The following is a 21806-nucleotide window of genomic DNA, read 5'->3' as shown; positions in this document are numbered from 1 at the left end:
CGCTCTGAACTTTTGTGGGGCACCGGGCGCCGGGCGGGGGAACCCCGGGCGCGCGCCTCCTCCCGGGCGGCCGCCCCGCCCTCCTCCCCGCCCGGTCCCCGCCCGCGCCCGCCCGCCGCGCCCGGAAAGCCCCCGCGGCTCCTCCCACCCCCGAGGGGCTTTCTCCAGCCTCCGGTGACTTTAGTCTCGGAGCGCAGCTGCTCGGCGCTCGTTTCCGCCGGGCTGGAGCGCCTCGTCCCCCTTCTGGGGCCGCGGGGGACGAGGGGCGGTGACCTCGGCGCACGCCCCGCGCCCCAGTGTCTCGGCCCGCGCCCCGGCCGCCAGCATGGTGTTGCTGGCCGGGCCCGGGCCGGAGGGCGGCGGGGCGCGCCGCGTGCCCCCGCAGACGCCGTCCCCACCCCGGGGCGCTCTGGTCGAGGAGGACCCTGCCGACTACGAGGAGTACGAGGACTTCTCGTGTCTGCCCGACACCCGCAGCATCGCCTCGGACGACTCCTTTTACCCTGTCGGAGGCGAGGAGGAATACGGCACCGCGAGTGCGGGGAGCGTCCCAGAGGGCGTCCCGGAGGAGGCGACCCTCCTGCGCGCCGCCTGCGCCAACGACGTGGGGCTGCTGAGGGAGCTGGTGCGGCGGGGGCCGCGCGCTGAGGAGGTGCGGGAGACCGACCGCAACGGCCGGGTAGGTTGGCGTCCCCGCCGGGGTGGGATCTCCTCCGCCCTCCCTCCCATGCCGCGTCGCCCTGATCCCGGCTCTGGCCCGTCCCGCGGTGACTGTGCCGCTGCCCAGCGCGCGTCTTGGTCGCTGTCCTGCGGCTCGTGTGGAGCTCTGGGCGGCCCTGCGCCTCCCCGGCCGGGGGGTCGCGGTCCGGGCGGCGGCGGCGGCGGCGGCGGCGGCGGCGGGGGTGGGTGGGCGGCTGTGGAGCGTCGCCTCAGGTCACAGCGCCGCGGGAGACGCCGCTAGTCTCGAGTCCTCACCGCCTTCCTCTCGCTTCCCGCCCCCGGAGTCCTCCGGTTCTTGAATTCGCCCCGCCCCCACCCCCGGGGGCCCGCGCTCGGACCCGGGTTGGAAACCCCTCGCCGGGTCTCCTCCGTCTGGGCCCCCTCTGACCGTTGCCCTTCCTGGCCTGCAGGGACAGCGTCCCGTCCCGAGCCCCGGTTGCCCCCCCCCGACCCCCCCCCGGCCCCTCCCGCTGCCCTTGCCCTTTCTCCTCCACGCCCGAACTCGGACGGGCTCCTGCAGGCCCCCGGGAGTCGGAGTTTCCTCCGGGATCGCCTGCCCGCCTCCCGCAGCCCCCAGCTCCGCGGCGCCCCGCCAGCGTGGTCTCCGACTTCGCGGTCCGCGTGGCCACTGCCCCGAGCCAGGGCCGCCCGGCGTCCCCGGAGCAGGGCCTGCGAAGGCGGTGGAGGCGGAGACACCCACCCGGTAGGGTAGGCGAGGACGGGGGGAGGTGGAGGGAGGCACGAGGTATCCATTAGTCATGTCAGGACTCAGAGATAGCAGGGAACATGTTGAAGAGGAAAGGCAAAGTTGGCTTTCGAAGACTTGAGAACGCCTGGCTCACGGAACAAGCCCCCAGCACTCGGAGGGACACACTGCAGAGGGAGCCCAGCGGCCGAGCGCCCGGGAGCCCGTCTGGGTCGGCAGCTGCTCACCTGCGTGTCACCGCCCCCGGGGCCCGTGGGGCCCGCAGCCTCAGCCTCGCACAAATCGGGAGTGCAAATGCTTTTTGCTCCGGAGCCCGTGACTGACAGAACACAGGCGGTTTTACCCGGGATCTCGGGGACCCTGTGCCTTTCGTTTATCTCCGGAGCCGGGTGCTGTGTGTCGGCCTGTGGTTTGGGCTGGGCTTAGTCATGGAGGAGCCTGCCAGTGTCACTTTCTGCTTCCACACTTGGGCGGTTCGCTTGACACAGCATTTGAAAGCAGGGAAGGGACTGTGCTTGGTGTCGTGTGTCACCAGCGCTGGCCCAGATGCCCCAGAGCCCTGGAAGTGTTAGGACCCAGGCGGGTGCCTGGCACTCCTCCTTCCCTCAGCCCTCACCGTGGGTGGGCTGTTGGGGCTGTTTCTGCAGCTCTACTTTGGCTTTTACTAAGATGCGTTTTCACACAAAGGTGTTTATAGGAGACCTCTCTCGCCTGAAGCAGGTAGCGGAGCCTGCTTTTAAGGAAGCCTCGCAAAGATCAGGAAGAACATGGCGGGGGTGGGGGTGGGGGTGGGTGGCGGTCGGTCCCATGTCCTGAGCAGCCTGGGTTGTCCAGGTGGCTGGGGTGGGCAGAGGCCAAGCTGCTTTGAGGCTCCACTGGGCCCAGCTTTATGATGTTTCCTTTGGGGGCAACAAATCAAAGTTTGGGGACTGCTGCATTCTAGCCATCTGAGAACAATATAAACAGACCGTGGCTTGGGGGTTTCTGGGCTACTTTTGAAAGCCACTCCCTCAGCATAGGGTCCGGGGAGGGCAATGGAACTGGACAGAAGGACAAGTTCCAGCCTCTCTGCCTTGGTTTCCTAGTTGGACCTCCCAGGGTCGCCAGCATGAAACCCCCTAATGCACATGACACTGACAATAGTCCTCATTAACCATCCCCTCCTGTTCCTCACCAGCCGCCCCCCTCCCCCGGCTGGGAAGAATACATCCTCCAGCACTTTTTCCTTCGGCCAGGCGAAGCTCTTTTTCTCTCTGCTGTTCCCCTTGATTGCAGCGTCTCTTTGTTTCTCTGCGTTGAGTCTCCTCTCTGCTCCCCACCAAATCATGATGGAGAAATGGTACATGGCTGGCAAATGGCAAGACCCCTGGGCTCTTGTATCTTCTGATCAGAAGGAGCAAGTCCTGTGTTCTGTGCTTTGGGGGAGGGGGAAGGCCCGAGCTTCTCCCCAGTGGCTCCTAGATTCTGTTGATCAAACAGCCTCCGTCTTCCCATAAAAACGGCGAATAAAGTGCTGTAAAGGGCCAGTGCACGACCAATGGCAAATGGAACAGCGAGTCATTGCAGATGTGTTTCTTGCTAGGCAACGGTCAGGTACTATAGGAGACCGGAAGAGAAATCAACAGTCCTTGCGTTTGCGAGTCGACCCTTTATTTGAGGAGAGAACTCACAGTAATAGTACCTGGTGCTTAGAGAGGAAGACTACCTGGTGCTTAGAGCCTGAGGCAGGGCCCCAGAAGGCAGTCCAAAGAGATACAGAGCAAGTGACTTCAATGCAAGGAGCTCCGACAATCCTGGGAGCCTAGTGAGGACAGACTTGGGGGGCTGTGGAGGGAGGATGTTCTGGTCAGCTGACCGAGCCAAGGGGGTGGTGGCGGGGGCAGTATGGTTGGTTGTGCTGTGGTACGGGGTGGGTGGGGGGTATATGGGAGCCAAAGCTGGAGAGGCGAGGCCAACCCCGGTCTGGTGGCAAGAGGCCAGCCCACAGGAGCTGGCTAAGAAACAGGAAATTGGGAAGCGAACTGGTTTCAGCGTGACAGTGTCCAGCCTTGGGGCAGAGGTGTGCTCACTCACTGCCTTCAGGTCTCAGGGGCACCTTCTCAGGGAGCACCTTCTCAGGAAGGGCTTTTGTCTTACCCCAGGCTAGCCTGCAGCACCTGGAGTGGGGTAAACACAATCCAGGGGTTCAGGGATTGAGAGCGGCCACTTGAGAGAGCAGCTGACATTTGACGAAGATGTAGAGAAGATAATGTGGGGGAAAGCGCAGGAGCGGCAAGGGCAAAGGCCCTGAGGCACGAGCCCTTTGGGCCTGATCTACAAGCTTATCACAATTAGTGATAGTAAAAACCTTACAGAAAGCCCTAGAGAGAAGTTTGGTGGAGTAGAGGGGTACTTGCTCCATCAACAGAATGTGCAGCCCACAGGTCCTGCCCACAGCCAGCTTCCTAGAAGAAAAATGTCTCTAAAGGCTTTGAAAGGATTTCTGGGTACATTTGTTGAGCTAATGATCTCTGGTCAGTTAAGAAGGGCGTTCTGCCCAAGCTGACAGATCTTTCATATGGTTTGAGTAACTAAGGATCAGATGTGTCTTGTTTAAGAAAATGTGTTCTTTCCTGGCTCCTGAGATGGGTACTATCATGGATGTGGCTCAGCATACAATTTTCTTCTAAAATATTTATTGCTCTAAAAGGATTGCATAATTTAATATGCAACATGTAAATATTTGTCAAGTAATTCTCCAGGAACATTCAAAGTGTGCTCTTGCTGTCATTTAGATTTATGGTTGTTTTGTTCCCTGTGACTTGGGGATGGTGAAAGCTGCCATAATTCCTTTTCTTAATTCTTCTCTTCCTCTTATTATCTCCCGAGATTCACCTTTGTGGAGGTGACAGCTCTGGAGATAGCCCTGAAACCAAAAGGACGTGTTTGTGCTGCTTTCATTGTTGTAGAAAGGCAGTTCGAATGTCAGACAGCTCTTGAACCAAATTAGGCCCAATTATGCTAAATTTAAAATATTGCCCTCCTTTCTTGATGTCATTCTTCTCAGGCCTGTTTAAATTCTAGGGGCTCTCCAAAGGCCCCGCCCCCCAGTTGCTCTCTAGGCTCAGCCAATTTGCTGTCTAGGCTCAGCCAAGCCCACACCACCCACCCAGCATGGGGGTGGTGTCTCCCTTTACTGGTGGGGGGGGGCTTTATGTTTTATAGATTTGCAGCAGTGACCGGGACCTTTATCTTGACACACACACGAGAAAAAAAAATTGTGTTTGAGTTTTGGTTTTGTTTTTCCGAATGCCACAGAAGGATTGATAGACTTTGGAATCCCCTTTCCCGAAAATGAGAAATCAAGTTGTTGGGAATCCGCCCCCAGCCCTCTGCCTTCACCAGGCCTCGGGCCTCCTGCACTGCATGTGCTTAGAATGGGGCTAGTCTCCATAGAAAGTGAGTTCTGGCCTCCGTAGGTTTGAGGGCCCTCAAGCCTGGGGAGCTTGTGGGCAGGGAGCTTGACTTTGCTACTTGGGGATGTATGTTCGTGTGTTATTTCTGATGTGTGGGGGAGGGGCACGGAAGGGAAGATGAGCAGATCAGACCAGAGCCCAAGGGGCAGGAGCAGAGAAGTGGTCAGCTGAAGTGGGCACGTGGCAGGCGGGCTGACAGATGTTTGTCTGCTTCTTCCTCCCCACGGACCATGGCGAGGGTGGGGGGCGGGGTTGGGTGGGCTTAGGGGTGTCCCTCCGGGCCCAGCAGCAGTAGAGAGGCCCATGCCTTTTTTTTTTTTTTGTATCTTGGGGTTTTTTTCTTAATTTTTTTAAAGGATTTAATTTTTTAAGGACAGTTTTAGATTCACAGCAAAATTGAGGGGAAGGTACAGAGATTTCCCATCTACCTCCTGCCCCAACACGTGCACAAGCTCCCCCATGACCAACATGTGCAAGCAGAGTTGTGCATTTGTTACAACTGATGAGCCCACACTGACACATTATCACCCCAAGGCCATGGTTTACACTACGGTTCCGTCTTGGTTTTGTACATCCGGTGGGTTTGGGCAAGTGTTAATGACGTGTATCCACCATTATAATATCGTTAAAAGTATCCCATGTGTTTTTGATACAAGTATCCCATGTGTTTTTGATACAAGTGTGGCAGGTCTCTGTGGCCGCAACTATGCCAAATACCATGTAACTGAAAACTCCAGGGTGTGTACAACAGTAAACGTTTTGCTAAGGTTGGCGCAGCTCTGCTGATCTTGGCTGGACTTGCATTCAGCTGGAGTCGGCTGCAGATGGCAGGACCAGGAAGGTCTTGTCTGGGGGTTTCTCATCCTCCAGCAGGCTGGCCTGGGCTTGTTCTCCAGGGCAGGATAAGGGTTTCAAGAGAGCAAGCGGAGCTTACGAGGTTCGAGGTCACTTCTGCTGATGGAAGTCTCAAGGCCCCAGATCTACCCTCTTCAGGGGGAGTTTGCTTTTGTTTGTAAAAGGATGTTATTTGCCAACCCTGAGCACTTACTTGTTTATTTTAAGTTTAGTTTTATGAAGGAACATTTCAGGTGGGTACCCAAGTAGAGGGTACTGAAAGCCTACACATCCTAACGGTCCAGCATCAGGAAGCCATCTGCTTCCAAAGTTCTGTTTTAATTTTCACAGGAAAGGGTAGTTTTTGATGTGTGTTTGTGTGGATGAAGATTTCAGAAATTTAGGAAGATCATTGTCATGGGATTTTAAAGATTTATTTATTTATTTTAGAGAGAGAAAGAGAAAGAGAGAGAGAGAGAGAGAGAGAGAGAGCACGGAGGGGAGGGGCAGAAGGAGAGGGGGAGAGAGAGAATCCTCAAGCAGACTCCCCCCGCCACCGGCCTCCGCCAGCGTGGAGCCCAACCTGAAGCTGAGATCATGACCTGAGCTGCAACCAAGAGTCAGATGCCCAACCGACTGAGCCACCCAGGCGCCCCTATCATCATGGGATTTTAGAGCCGGGCTATTTGTCTCCACCTTTTTGCAATAGGACAGACTGAGGCTCAGAGGAGAGGGCATCTAGTGCGTCAGGAGGGCTGGGTTCTGGAGGGACCTTGGAGCTGCTTCTGCTGCTCCTTGGAATCCCGGTGGGTGGGCTTCTCCAAGGGGCTTTTGAGCTTTCTACCCTTGCCTCCTCCCGGCTGTGCATGAGAAATGGGGGGGGGCGGTGGTTGGCTGATTTTGAGCATCTGATTTCTTGTAAAGAAATCCTATACTTGTAAAGAAAGACCGAGGGAGAGGTGTTACAGAAATCTAAAATAATAATGGTATATCATTTATTCATCTGACATTTATATCAGTATAATAAGCAAACTATTCAAAGCGATTTTGAATGACATGTGGCTATGACATAGCAAATGCTCTAAGTACTATTTAATTAATTGTAAATCACTAAAATCCAAGCCATCCTATCAGATCTTTAGGTCAGTAACTCTTTAAAGCTTATAGGATAATGCAGATTTTGTCTTCTTCCTCTGTCCATTATAGTAACGTCTATTTTTCCAGGGAAATGTCCTATTTTTTTTTCTAAGTTTTAAAGGCCAATCGTCTGAGGTTTCTATAGAGTTCTCTTTTTAATGTTTGTTATTACTGTCTTATATCCTCTTTTTCTATATTTTTGAGTTTGTGCTGTTTCTCATTTGTGACAAATATTATAAAAAATAATCTATCCAATCCGTCCTTTCGGAGAGTCGGCTTTTGCTCTGGATCCGTTTCTTCACTCTTTCATCAGTTTCTGCTTTTTTAAAAAAATTATTTCCTACCTTCAGGTTTATTCTACCTATAGTTTTCTCTTGAAGTATCAGTTTTGCTTTTTCCCCAAGTTTGGTATGCAGTATTTTCTCATTGTTCTGTTCTAATTTACCTTAGGATTTCTTTTCTTCTTTTTTTGATCTAGAATTTATTTAGAATTATGTGTAACATTTAAAAAATACATATTTTTTGAGCTTTATTAAATGAATTTTTAAAACCTGATTCAGAGAATATGTTATTTATGACACTTTGAAATTTCTTGAGACTGGCCTTACGTAAGCCTTTTATTGGGCCAGTAATTCTAGATTATAACCATGTGATAGTCTGTGATTTTTCCAAATTAAGTCAAACAGTTCCATACATAAGATAATATGTAATTCCTTTTAATTAAAAGAAATAAGAAGGTTGTAGTGAAGTTGTTAAAATATGTGAACAAAGAAAATATGTTTCATTCAGGATGATTGGGAAGTAATTTTTTTAGACAGCCTGCTGGAATGATGGTATAGGTGCACGTGTGCGAGCACGTGTGTATGTGTTCTTAAGAGGTCAGATTTTAAGATGCAGTAGGATGTTAAGAATCCTTGATGTCATTTGTGTGTGTGTGTACATAAAAGAGACCATTTTCAAGCAGTGTTCTTAAATTTGAAAGACAGTTGAAGGTGAATTTTACTTATTTCTACCAAGTCAGAGATAGGAAATGAAGGTAGATGTGAAATCCCCAGTGACAGTTGGCTTGGCAGCCAAATTGGATTGGAGCCGTGGGATTGAGAGCAATTTCAAAGTAACAAAAACAGATGTATGCTTCCCAAGGCGTATTTATGTCAGCTCTGAATAAGTTCAATCCAAAGTAGGCAACTGATGGGATATGGAGTCAAGCATTTCTCTCTGGCTTCTGTTTCTGGGATTTAACTGACTCTTGGATTAGATATAACACCTGCGGAGCGAGGGCCATTCCAGCTGAGAGGCGTGGGCCGCAGGTGGGGAGGTGAGGCCAGGGAAGAGGCAGGAGCCATGCTTAGGGGAGCTGCCTAGCACAGGCTGTTAGATAAATTTACCATAGCCCATTTTCTGAGACAAAGGAAGGTGCATGAAGTTGGTTTATATATAAAGGAAGATGGGGGGATTAGGCTGAGTGGAAAAAGTCCATCTCAAAGGAAATGATGTATGATTCATTGGTGTAACATTCTTGGAATAATACAGTTACAGCGATGGAGAGCAGCTTATAGGTTGCCAGGGTTAGGGTTTTGGGGAGAGGAGGAGTGGGTGCCCCTCTGACGGGGTAGCAGGAGGGGGCCTGTGGTGATGGCCAGCCTTGCGTCTGGACCGCGGTGGTCTACACGTGGGTGGACATGACACAGGACCCCTCGCCCCACCCTACACCCGAACAAGCTCTGGATCGCAGCAATGCTCATTTCATGGTAGAGCTCTTGCCCTATAATTATTGAAGATGTTGACATTGGGGTGGAAAGCTGAAGTGGGTAGCTTTCTGTAGGTCTGTGGCTGTTTCAAAATCACAAGTATGGGAAATGAAGGAAGGCAACTCTTAAAAATGGTTAAGATGGAAAAACTTTGTGTCAATTTTGCCACCATAAAAAAAGTTGGAAAATTAAATGAAGGCATGCATTACCTTTTACCTGTAGCCTTACCACCATGAATAGATCGACTTTGAGAAACTAAAGCAGGATCAGGCTTGGTTAGTATGTGGGAATGGCACCCACTGGGAATATTAGATGTTTGAACCATTGCTACCATGCACTGTCATCACCTGAGAGCTTTTCCCAAATACCGGATCCCAGGCCCCTCCCTAGACCTACTGGACCACAGTCTGCACTTTGTGCAGCTCTTGAGGTGATTGGCGTGTACACTTGTTGGAAGAGCACTAGGACTTTTCTTAGAGCAGAAAACAAGTTTGGTGGCCAAAGATGGCAGGCTCAGGTTGGTTACATGATCCTGGACAAGCCACACGATCTTTGGGTCCTGAGTGTCCTCTGGATCCCCGTCTATAAGGTGAGAACGCTTGCTATGAGGGTGACAGTACCTCGTAGAGGCTCTGGGCAGGGTATAATAGTAACTTCTGTACACAGTGTGCAACATCATAGGCACTCGGTAAATGGAACTGTTGTTTCTATGACGAGTTAATCTCAAGGTGGTTTCCAGTCCTGCTGTTTCAGTTTTAAGCAAGGGGAAAGGTAGAAGCAAGAGAATGACGTGTCTACTTGGTGAGGACTCTGGTAACCACAAGAATTTGTTGAGGGCAGGGCTCCTGTTGAGTGTTTATATTCAACGAAAGTGGCAGTTGGTGCCACGGGTGTAAACGAAGCAAGGTGGTGGGGTAAGTGGGAGGGAGAGAAAGGTGCTGGGGCCACATCTTGGTGCATCGTGGGAGCGCCCCTGAATCTGGGTGGGTGGGGACTGGAGCTGGAGCCCTCCGAGGCTGGGAGGGGAACAGGAAGGATCTAGACTCAGGAGCGATGAGGAAGGAGAGCAGGTCAGGAGGGGAAAGACGGCGCATCTGCCGGGGATCATTACAAGCCTTTTTCTTTCTTCAGCGTTTTCCTTGAGTACAAGTTGGTGCGGAGAGCGCTGGAGTCAAAGCCCTGGTCCATCCTGGGATGTCCCACAGGCTGACGCTGCCAGGATGTTCTGTAAACAAGCCACAGTCGTGGGTCCCTGGGGTCTCCTTCCCTTTCTGCTTTTCTCTGACCTTGTCGAGCCGGGCATTCCAGAGGGCCTGGCCCTGCCCAATGCTGTCAGGAGGGTCAGTCTGTATGGCTTCTGTATGCTGGGCGTGGAGCCTACTTAATAAAAAATAAAAAATCGTAGTAAGTGGAAACACAAGGGGCAGCAGTCATGTGCTACAAACAGCCGCTGAGACTCAGCTCCTAGGTCAGGGTTGTCCCCATGGCCGGGGACACGGGGGCTTCTCTCTTTGGTGTTAGATACTGGGCGGGTTTCTAGGAAATGAATTCCATTTACAGCAGCTCCAAGCTACACTGGACGCTGCTGAGGAGACTTGGAAGCCAGGTTCCTGAGCCGTGGAGGCCTGTCGTTGCTGGGAGACACATCTCCCTGCTGCCTGTCATGCTTCAGGAGGTCCAGATCTTTGGGGGACCTGTTTCCTGCACCATGGAAAGGGACATCGGAGGCACCGAGGAGTAGGGGGAGGAGCGACTGTGGTGCATCTTGTGACCTGCACATCCTCCTTTGTTGAAGGGTGGGCTGGCACAGGCCACCTCTGAGGTCTCCAGGTGCATCCTCCATGCACTGTGAGGGGTGGGGAGGCTGATTTTTGCAGGCATCTAATGGCCCTAGAGGGTTATCAGCTCGCCCTGTTCTGCCCAGGATTTTCCCACGGTGGCACTGAAAAGTCCTGCATCCTGGAAAACCCCTGTGCCCCTGGCAGATTGAGATGGTCGGTCACCCTGCCTGTGAAGAAGGCACTCATGTGTTGGGGCCGCATACCAAGTGTCACCAAAGAGAAGCCGAAAGGGCCTGCTGGACCACAGATTTCCTCCTTTGGCAGTATCTGGAATTCTTACTTTGGAGGAAAGTGGTGGTATTAATTTATATTTTTGTGGCGGAGGGGATTGTCACCAGGAGAGAAGCTTTTGCCCAAATTTAGTCGCCTAGACTGGTTTTGTTTTGTTTTACATAAGCCCTATGCCCAACGTGGGGCTTGAACTCATAACCCCAGGTCGAGTTGCATGCTCCACTGACTGAGCCAGCCAGGTGCCCCTAGACTGGGTTGTTGTTGTTGTTGTTTTTTAAACATGCCAGAGAGCTGTCACCCAGGTGGAACACATGACAGGTATATCTCCTTGAGGGTACTTTTGGGAGACCGGGGAGCCCTTGATCAGGAAGGGCCCCCGGGAAGGTCCTGAGAGAAGGATTGAATCTTCACTGCCATGTGTGAAAAGTAGAATAGATACATTTTTCTAAAAAATTCAGTTACCACGAACTCTCTGGCAAATTTGGAATTTTCTCTGGTGTAAATAGATCTAAATCCACTGGTTTTAGAATGAGGTACAGTGTACTGAGTTATTAAAAAAAAAAGCAAAACCCTATCTCATTTGTTAAAAACAGCATCTTACAGTGATTCTACTAATAATTTTATTGGGTCCCCAAATCCTTAAGATGCTACTAACTTATTTGAAGGGTTTCCTAATGTTACTTCGGTGGAGGGGACCTTTGAACATAACTAAAAATTCATATCAACCATTTGTTTGCATCTGGCAGTTTCCATCTACCAGTTTGCAAATGGCTTGATTTGGACACAAGAGTTTTAGCAATACATAGAGGCTGTTTACTTATTAGTAACATGTGTACTTTAGAAGAAAGTCTCCGTAAAAATGAAAAAAAGCTCATTTTTCAAAGAAGTGGCTTTTCCTGAATGTTTGCTGTTAAAACATATTTGACTCCATTCGAGCTGCTGTGACCAAACACCGTGGACTGGGTGACTTACACACCATAGCATTTATTGCTCACAGTGCTGGAGGCTGAAAGTACAAGATCAGGTGCTGGTGGGATGGATGCCCGGTGAGGTCCTGCTTCCTGGCTATCCTGGCTCCGAGCGGGCAGTCTTCCTACTGATCTCACATGGGAGAAGGGGCAGGCGCTCTCTGGGGTGTCTTTTATCGGGGCACTCATCTTGTCATGGGGCTCCAGCCTCCTGATCTAATCACACCCAAAGGCTCCACTTCCTAATACATGAAATGCTGAAGAAATTTTAAAAAATGCATTTAAAATATTTTTTTCCACTTGCAGAAGAGCTGGGTTGTTTATTTGTGTGATATGTGAATAGCACTGCACGTGCCTGACTTCCACTCCAAAAAAGCCTAGGGTGTCTGCCTGGAGAATTGGATGGGTTCACATATGGATGATCTCCATCTGTGAAAGGATAGGATTCTGTTATTCTCTGATTTAAAAATAAAATGTTTACATGAGTAAAATTAAATAATGAAGTCGTAATAGAATGTCCAGGAATAGAAAAAAAAATTTTAAAAGAAAGCTAATTTAAGCCTTTAAAGTTCTAAATGATGGGAAATCCCCCAAATGCAAACTAAAAGGAAACAATCTGAAGGGGAAAGCGAAGACAAGAGTGTTTTAACAACAGCTGCATTGATACATAATTCGCATACCATCCAGTTCTCTCTCATAGAGTGGACAAATCAGTGGGTTTTTGGGACATTCACAGATGTCTGCGGGCATCAGCTCCAGGAGAAACCTGTACTCTCCAGCTGTGACCCCTCTATGCAACCGGCCCCTCCAGCCCTAGGCAACCACTAATCCCCTTTAGCCATTTACATTATTTATAACAGGACTTTTATGAAAGAGGAACTAGATCCTTGTCACTTTATGACCGCTTATCTTGACCTTTTACCCAATAAAAGAATACAACATTCATTTCACCAAAGGAAGTGCCGCGTGCAAGACCCGGGGACAGGTGCAGGCTCTACCTTCAAGGGTCTTACCGTAAATTTCCCATGCGTTACAATGTATGATAGGAGTGCAAGTTTTTATACAAGTGTGCCAAGCCCCACACATGACCCACTTCACACCGAGCAGCTAGCCGAACCGCCCTCTTGGTCGTCCCTCCTTGGTCTTGCTGACCTGTCTCTGAGGTCCTCAAGGTGTGGTTGCAGTCCAGCAGCGTCAGCAGCATCCGGGGACTCACTGCAGACTTCTTGAATCCGAAATTCTGGGCTGGGGTCGGCACTCTGTGTTCTACGACCCGGCAAGGATTATGACGCTCACTTTTGAGAACCACTGATGGGTGGCATGTACCTCTTCTGGTCCGTGTTTTAGTTCAACCTGGGCGGTTTTCTCTCCCGCCCCGGCTCATCTGGCTCTCTATTTTGAAGAGAAGAGCGAGTTAGCTTTCTTCAAGCTTGTCCCTTCCCGCACCCCCCCCCCGGCCCCCTTTTCTTGCTCCTGCCTCAGGGATAGCGGTGAGGCTGGCCAGGCTGGTTTTGCCCTTGACGGGTCTCAGGACAGGGGGCAGGGGAAATGGCTCAGTAAAGGCCAAGGACACACTGCCGCACAGCCTCCACCCCTCCTCTCTGGGCACGGAGCCCCTCCCCCCAGCACGAAGTTCCCCCCCCCAGTGGGTTTGGACCCTCCCCCCAGCCCCCACCGGCTCCTAGCCCTTGCTGCCGGCATGGCCTCTCCCATCTTGTCCTCTCTGCTAGTTCTCTTCTTGTTACATCATATTTGGAACCCTTCTCATAAACAAGGGGATAAAACCCCAAAGCAAACAAGTCCCAGACTCACTTGCCAGTGGCTTGGCTCTGACAGGCTCCTGAAGTCCTCTGCTTCCCAAGGCCAAAGTCACGTGGGGCGGGCGCTTCTGTCGCCGGTGCCCAGGGCCCGGCCTTCTGCCGCCTGTTGTCGGATGCTGTGAAAGCATCCATTCCGGGGGGCCCGGCCTCTTCCCCTGGAGTTCTTATTTCTTACTTCTTTTCTCCCAGCCCACCCACAGAAACTGCCCCCTGGCCTGCGCAGGGCTGCCCCGCCCTCCCCAGCATTTTTGGCGCTTCTGTCAGTGTTGGAAGATGACATCCCTTCCGGGACGAAGGTGGAGGAGGGCAGGCCTGTGCCGGGTGCAGGTTGGCGCACAGTTCGGCGGGGTTTCAGAGCCCCTTCCTCGCTGGTCAGCCAGGTGCCCCTGGAATAAGCCGTCTGTTGCATGATCCTGACAGTGGCCTGCCCTCGGGACCCCCCCAAATCCCTGAGCCACTGTGAAGTGGTCTGCAGCTGGGGTCACGCACACTGAGGCCGCCTCCTTGGACTCCATGGGCTTCTTGACTGCTTCTTGTTTCCTGTTCTCACCTGACTTTCTGGTTTCCAGTTCTTGGCCCATTTCCTGAGCCTCTTTCCACCGGTTTGTCTCTCACTCCCCGTGGCGGTTATTTTTATGCATCAACTAGGCGACGATATAGCACCAAGTTACTTAATCGCACACTTGTCTCTGTGAGCCGTGAAGGTATTTTGTGGATGTGGTTACCAGCTGCAGTAACTTAAGTTAAGGAGATGACCACTGCTGATGTGGGTGGGCCGAGTCCGATCAGCTGAAGGTCTCAAGAACAACTGAAGTTCCCCGGAGCAGGAGGAATTCTGCCTCACGACTAGCATCCGCTCCTGTCTGAGTTTCCAGCCTACCAGCTCTCATGTTGTCTGACCGGTTCCTTAAAATACATCTCTGTATGTCTATATCCCCTGCTGGTTCTGTCTCTCCAGAGAGCCCTGGCTCACACGTCGCCTTCGGAATATTGCCGCTTGGTAGAGCCCCCTCAAGGCTTGTTCTGCTGATGCCAGCTCTCAGCCCTGGACAGCTCTCCCAAGAGTCACACTTGCGTTCACATCAGCTGCAGGATTTCTTGTGCCAACCTTCGCCCAACATCTCCTACTTGACATGTTTGGAACACAGCTCATCACCACCCTCGAACATTTGGCATCGTTGCCGCCTGCCTCCAGGGCTGGTTTCAGGGTGTGCAACCTGTGCAGTCAGTATTCAGGGCCTTGTGCTTAAAAAGGCCCCGTTTGGTGTCTTTGCTGTGGCTGTCTGGAAATTCTTAATGATTTTGAACCAGGGCCTGGCATTTTCATTTTGCATGGGGGCTGCAAAGTCCATAGCCGGCTCTGGCTGTCCCCATCTCGCTAGTTGCCCATAGTTGCAACCCTGGAGTAGGCTCAGCCTCCCCCAACTCCTGCATCTAGTTACTTTCTAAATACGGGACAGTCCCATGATGGTCTCCCACTTTTCTTTGGGGTCACACTGATGTAATTTGGGGCTTTGTGACATGCCCCTGAAATAGATGCTATACTTCCTCTCTGGTTCCCCCACCTCCCCCCTGCCCTCCACCCCTCCTGCATCTTGCCACTTTCCACTCTGTTCTCCTGCCACTTCTCAATTTTTGTTCGTATATGTGGCTTTTAGTACCGCAGCAGCATCTTCGGAAGCTCCTCCTTCAAGTCCCCCCACAAGGATGCTCCAAATGCCTGATTTTCTACTGCTTCCCTTTGTGTCAGTAAGGGCATGGAACCGCGTGACTTGCTGTCCCCGCAGCCACGTGCTGTGCCACCTCCACACCCTGGCAGGTCTTTATTGTCCCTGGACCCCACCCTTCCCCTCTCTCTACTGCAGGGCAGGCTCAGATGGCACCTTTGCTGGAACTCTCTCCCGCGCCTCCTCATGGGGTGGCTTCTCTCTGGGTTCTCAGCATGTTTTGCAACTTGTTTACAAACTATTTTCTCTCGGCTTTTTTCGATAATGCTGGGTATTTTCTCTCTAGGCTTGGTAAGCTCCATGAGGGTGAGTGTCAGCATCCTTCAGTTTATGTCCTCTTCAGCCTGGCAGAGGTTGGCACACATAGTAGGTGCTTTGTACCTGGTCTTTGAATAAGATTGGGGAGCCATGTCTGCCTGTCAGTTCTATACCTTGATTTTTTTTTTTTTAAAGATTTTATTTATTTATTTGACAGAGAGAGACACAGCGAGAGAGGGAACACAAGCGGGGGCGGGGGGTGGGAGAGGGAGAAGCAGGCTTCCCGCCGAGCAGGGAGCCGGACGTGGGGCTCGATCCCAGGACCCTGGGATCGTGACCTGAGCTAAAGGCAGACGCTTAATGACTGAGCCACCCAGGCGCCCCTATACCTTGATTTTGAAATACTTAAAACTACAGTTTCAGGTCATATGCTCCAGTTTTTAATCCACTTGGAGTTGATTTTTGTGGATGGTGTAAGATAAGGATCCGATGTCATTCTTTTGTGTGCGAATATCCAGTTTCCCCAATATCATTTACTGGAGAGACTATCTTTTCCCCATTGTGTGTGTTCTTGGTGCCCTTGTCGAAAATCAGTCGACTTTCCATGCTTGAGTTTTTTCTGGGCTCTGTTCTGTTGATCTGGGCCTCTGTTTTTTGGGCCAATACTATACTGCTTGCATTACTTTAGCTTTATAATATCATTTGAAATGAGGGAGTGTGATGCCTTCAGCATTGTCTTCTTTCTCAAGAGTACTTTAGCTATCTGGGGTCTTTTGTGGTTCCATACAAAATTTAGAATTTTTTTTTACTATTTCTGTTAAAAATGCCATTGGAATTGTAATAGGGATTGCACTGAGTCTGCCTATTGTTTTGGGTAGTGAGAATATTTTAACAATATTAATCCATGAGCACAGGTTATCTTTCTATTTATTTGTAGTTTCTTTCATCCATGTTTTATAGTTTTCAATGTACAGATCTTTTACTTCCGTGGTTAAATTTATTCTTATGTATTTTATTCTTGTTGATGCTGTCATAAGTGGGATTATTTTCTTGATTGGGGTAAAGAAATGGGACTCATCTTTGCATGTTGATTTTGTATCCAGCAACTTTACCAAACTCATTTTTTAGTTCTAACAGGTTTTTTTTTTTTATGGAGTTTTTAGGACTTTCTATATATAGGATTATGTCATCTGCAGAGATCATCTTACTTCTTCCTTTCTGATTTGGATGCATTTTATTTCTTTTTCTTTTCTGATTGCTCTGGCTAGTACTTCCAGGACTGTGTTGAGTAGAAATGGTGAGAGTGCATCCTTGTCTTGTTCCTGACCTTAGAGGAAAGCCCACTAGATGCCAGTAGGCCCATTCCCCTCCTCCCCAGTTGTGACAACCAGAAATGTCCCCAGACATTGACAAATGTCCCTTCAGGGAACAAGATCACTCCCCAATTGACGATCACTGAGATAGAAAATAAAGGGATCATGTGGGTGCCTTTTTACACGGAGACATTCCTGCGATCATAGAAGAATCTATAGTATTTGGCACACCCGGTTGCTCTCGTCTGCCTCTTCTTACTCACCCAATGTTTAGTCAGGTGTTTTTAAAATTTACACAGCTTCATTGGAAAATTGTGTTTACCCGCTCCTGTGAGCTGCTCCTATTCCATAAAATGAGAAAAACCCGTGGCTGCAGTCCTCAGCACTGTAAACACTTCTTAGTTTCTCAGTTGGAGTATTTGTTGTTGTTCAAATCTTGACGTTATACTTCATTTTCCTCTTGGAAAATACTCATAATAGGACAAGTTGTGCTTTTAAAAATGTAATATGAGGAGATGAGCTGCAAGAGGCATGACGCATCCACTCGAATTTCACAGAGTTTGCCTTTCGTGATGATCACTCCAGCTTTATCCGGTGCTGGGAGGACGTCTGGAGGCGGCCACCACATGCTCCTGGAAATGTAATTGATAATGAAGCTAATGAGGAGCCAGAGATGACCCATTTCATGCCTGGCAAGACTTTGCGATGTGCATTCTATCAAGTAAATTGTGCATTTGGTTTTGATTTCAAGGGGATTTTTATTAACTAATAACACTTCAAGCAAACACTGGGCTGCAGTTCTTTAAAAAAAAACTGTAAAAACTGTTTGCATGAATTATGCTTCTTGATTTTGGTTCTTGAGTTTTGAAGTTACCTTCTTTTCTTTTTAATGGGTTAATTGATTTAGCAAATATTTATTGAATGGGTTGCGGTGGGGAGTGTTCTAGGGACCAGAGGGCTGAACAAAGAAGAGTGAAATCCCTACTCAAATGGAGCTCCCGTACTCTTGGGGGAGAGGGAACAGTAAGTAAGACGATTAAGTAAAAGGCATAAAATGCCTAGCATGGGCCAGGTGCTGAGGAGAAAGGTAAAGCAAGCAGGGTATGAGCGGCATGTGCCAGGCCGATCTGAAACTTGCCCTCCTTGCTGAGGAGAGAACCTTTGAGTTAAGGCAGGAAAGAAATGAAAGTCTTGCTGTGCTGTTGTCTAGGGGAAGAGCAGTCCAGATGCAGCAGCAAGAACAAAGGGCTGTGAGGTGGGAACATCTGGAATGTTCTGGAACAGCCAGAAGGCCAGAAGGGCAAGAGCAGAATGAAGAGGCAGGAGAGATCAGAAGGGACTGGTGAGTTCCCTTAACGAGAGAAGGCCAGCCTTGGGCAACCAGAGTTGGAGGGGCAGGAGGAAGACGCAGGTGCACTCAGGAGTGAGCTTCAGTAATGTCCCGCGGTACTCTTGCCTTCAGGACTGCTTGTGGTGAGCTCGTCCGGTACAACATACTTAACGGGATGAACATCTTCCCAACAGTCCTGTAACTGAATCAGGTATTCCCTGGATACCTATTGGGTTGGCCGCCAAGATCCCCAAACGTGGCCGTTGGTTTACAAATCTGTATTTGGGCTGCCCACTGATGTCCTTAAACTTCAGCTCTTTAGGTCTGACTTCAAGTCTCAGTGATCATTTCCCTCTGACACAGGAAGTTTAAAAATGTGATGATGGGAGTCTGTGGAGCGCCAGGCTTTCCTCTTGGGGAAGGAGACCCCGAGAGAAACCCTAGACCTGGAAAGCACATCTGGGGTGCTTGTGGCTTCCTCTGTCAGCCCCCGCAGCCTGGCTGCCCAGAGGCCCGCTGCCAGAAGGTGTGCTGGGCGCCCTCCCATGAGGAGGTGCTGGGCTGTGGTGTTTGATGGGTTTCCACGTGGGCTTGCTGAATTTCAAGGTGCAGTGAAGTTGGAGTACATGAAGTTTTCATTGTGGCAGAATGTTTCTAATTTTAGTGATTTGTGAAGATCCTTCTGGATAGAGTTTGACTTTCCCTGTGAATGATCACACTACCCTCTGATCTTTACTCCTTTACTCTGATGTATTAACAGTAGTATTTGTTAGATTTTTTTTTATTCTACTTCCAATATAAGTATTTAGGTGTGAAAAATGAAAACAAAACAAAAACAAAACAAGAAAGAGCCAAGTGCAAAGAAGAAAATATAAACAAGTACCACTGGTACCCGGAGATAATGAAGTTGATGTTTTACATGAACCATTGGTTTCTTTAGCTATCTCTAAAGTTTATCCTATAAATACAGTTTTGGATCCTACTTTTTTCACTTATAAGCATAATCTGAGCTCATTTCTGTTAAAAGTACTTTAGAATCTTGATTTTTAAAACCTATTCCTGCATACATCGTTGCTTATTTAATCATCTGCTGGGCATTTTGGTGTTGCTGAAATTTTGCTATTTATAATAATGCTCTGATGAATGGATGTCTTAGTGTATCTTTTATTGGCACTTGGAGCATTGCTTTTTAGATAAGTTTTAGGAGGTATATTATAGGGTTTAAGAGTATGAGCCTTCTAAAGGCCATCTTGCTTTCTAGGAAGACGACTGATTTCTCCTTCCACCAGTAGGCTTATGAAATTGCCTGTTTTGCTGGATCCTCGTGACACTGCACATTAATTATTCAAAATATCGAAATGGGTTTGTTGGTCTTTGAAAGATTAAAGTCATGCATTTTTATTGTAAAATATTCAAATAACATAGAAAAGCAATATGCCAAAGATGAAAATCTCTGATCTAGAGATAATTAAATGTTTTAGGTATGACTTCATGTAATTTAATATAATATGGTACATATAATCTGCTTTTTTCCTTAGCAACTTATTGAGGACATCTTTCTATGTCAGCAAATACACATCATTATTTTTAATTCCTGCAATATATTCTATTTTCTGTACATTTTCATTTATTTAGCTTATGACTTCCTGATGGACACTGAGATTATTACTAGCTTGTCCTTTATGAGCAATAGAGCAGTTTATATATACATTTACTTTTTTTTTTTTTAAGGAAGTTGTTAGGACTTGAGTTTGGATGCATATGGTGGGTCCTATTCTCATGAAAAATTCTGCCTCTCCTGGAGCACGAGTAGGCTTCTCTCTCCGTAGCATTACATTTGGTCATTCCACTTGCTCTGGCCAAATAGTGTAACCTCTGGTCATCCTTGTAAGACCCATGGCATATGGGTTTTCCTTTGCAATGAGACTCGCAATATTCCAGATAGAGCCTCCTCCATCAACCCCAGTCCTAGAGGGAAGACAACATTGAAAAGAGCACCGGCCCACCTGCAATGGATGTATCATGTGAGCAAGTAGACATTTGTCCCAAGCCATTGGGATTTGGGGATTGCTTGTTATTGCCACACAGCCTAGCCTATCGTGACTGATGTGATACATAATCACAACTTGCCCTCTAGAAAGAGTGAACCTGCTTATGCTCATTAGCAAGATAGCAAAGTACCTCTCCTTTCATAGTTTGCCAACGCTAGTTATTTTCACTCGTTTTAATCTTTCGTAAGTCATGGAAAAAAAAACAATATACCTCACTGCAACATGTGTGTCTTGGATGATTAGTGAGGTTGAAACTTGTTTCATATAGCATCGTCTTCTCTGTCCATTTGTTTGGATTAGTCTGTGCTTTCTTCTTGAGTTCTAAGAATTTTTAAAATATGCTAAAGTTGTTATTCTTTGTCTAGCTTATGTTCCACATTCTTCTTCCAGTTTGTATTGATTTTAATTTCTCAACTTTATGGCTTGATAGCTTTTGTCAGTTTGGGAACGTCCTCTGCTGCTGCCTTGTTAAATATTGTTTTGTCTCATTTTCTTCTACTTTCCATTATGTGACACCAGATTCACAAATACTAGACCTTTCCCACTATGCTCCATGTGACTCTTATGTAGTTTTTTTTTCTTATCTTTCCAACCTTTTTTTCCTGTCTGGCCATTTTTGGTTTACCCATCTTCCAAGTCACTAATTCCCTGTGTGTCCTAATCTGCTTTTTAACTCCTTTTTATTTATTTGTTTGTTTGTTTATTTATTTATTTATTTTTAAAGATTCTTATTTATTTATTTGACAGAGAGAGACACAGCGAGAGCAGGAACACAAGCAGGGGGAGTGGGAGAGGGAGAAGCGGGCTTCCTGCCCAGCGGAGAGCCCAATGCGGGGCTCGATCCCAGGACCCCGGGATCACGACCTGAGCCGAAGGCAGACGCTTAACGACTGCCGCCCAGGAGCCCTGTTTGTTGATTTATTTTAAAACATTTTATTTATTTATTTGAGAGAGAGAGAGCAAGCACAAGAGTGAGCACTAGCTGGGGGGGGGAGGGGCAGAGGGAGAGGGAGAAGCAGGCTTCCCGATGCGGGGCTTGATCCCAGGACCCCGAGATCATGACCTGAGCCGAAGTCAGGTGCTTAACTGACTGAGCCACCCAGGTGCACCTTAACTCATTTTTAAATTCTTAGTTTCAGTTATTCTATATTTTATTTCCAAAATTTGATTTTTTTTATAGATTCTAATTCTCTGCTAAAACTTCCCATTTGTCATTATTTTCTGTTACATATTAATCACAGTTACTGTAAAGTGATCACTGCAATATCTGTATCTCCTGGAGATGTTTTTTATGGTCTCTCTTTCTTTCTGTCCTGCCTCCTGATGTGTTTGGTAATTTTTTTTTTTTAATGGTAGACACTGTATGTGAAAAATTGAAGTAGCTTTAAATGGTGTTATCTTCCTCCAGAGAGGATTTAATTTGTTTCTGGCAGACAGAGTGGGCGGATGAAAGCAGGCTAGGTTTTGGTCTTTGTGAGGTCTGGTCTATTTCTGGCTTGCCCCGCACCAGGGGCTAGCCCTTTGGGCTTGCTACAGAAAATGTGGCATGTTTAACAGGCCTGTCTTCCGTGGCAGGCCATGAACTCCGATTTTGTCTCCTTAACCCCTGAGACTGTGATAGACTTTGCCTAATGCCTCTGATCTGTAGCTAGTGCTCTCTGCTT

At 48.7% G+C, this 21806-nt stretch overlaps 1 protein-coding gene across 1 annotated transcript in view; it reads left to right on the top strand.

The window, feature by feature from the left end:
* Positions 1-325: 325 nt before the first annotated feature.
* The window catches only part of ANKRD33B (ankyrin repeat domain 33B), an 82653-nt gene continuing 61172 nt past the window's right edge, over positions 326-21806 (top strand). Inside the window, exon 1 of the mRNA XM_028122675.2 lies at positions 326-679. Coding sequence (XP_027978476.1) covers positions 326-679 — 354 coding nt within the window. The remainder of the gene's footprint in view (positions 680-21806) is intronic.

The sequence above is a fragment of the Eumetopias jubatus genome, unplaced genomic scaffold (genome assembly GCF_037043125.1).
Source record: "Eumetopias jubatus isolate StellerSeaLion01/CBP00866 unplaced genomic scaffold, mEumJub1_p1.0 scaffold_5, whole genome shotgun sequence".
NCBI classification, from domain to species: domain Eukaryota; kingdom Metazoa; phylum Chordata; class Mammalia; order Carnivora; family Otariidae; genus Eumetopias; species Eumetopias jubatus.
This window is presented reverse-complemented; position numbering and strand designations above follow the sequence as displayed.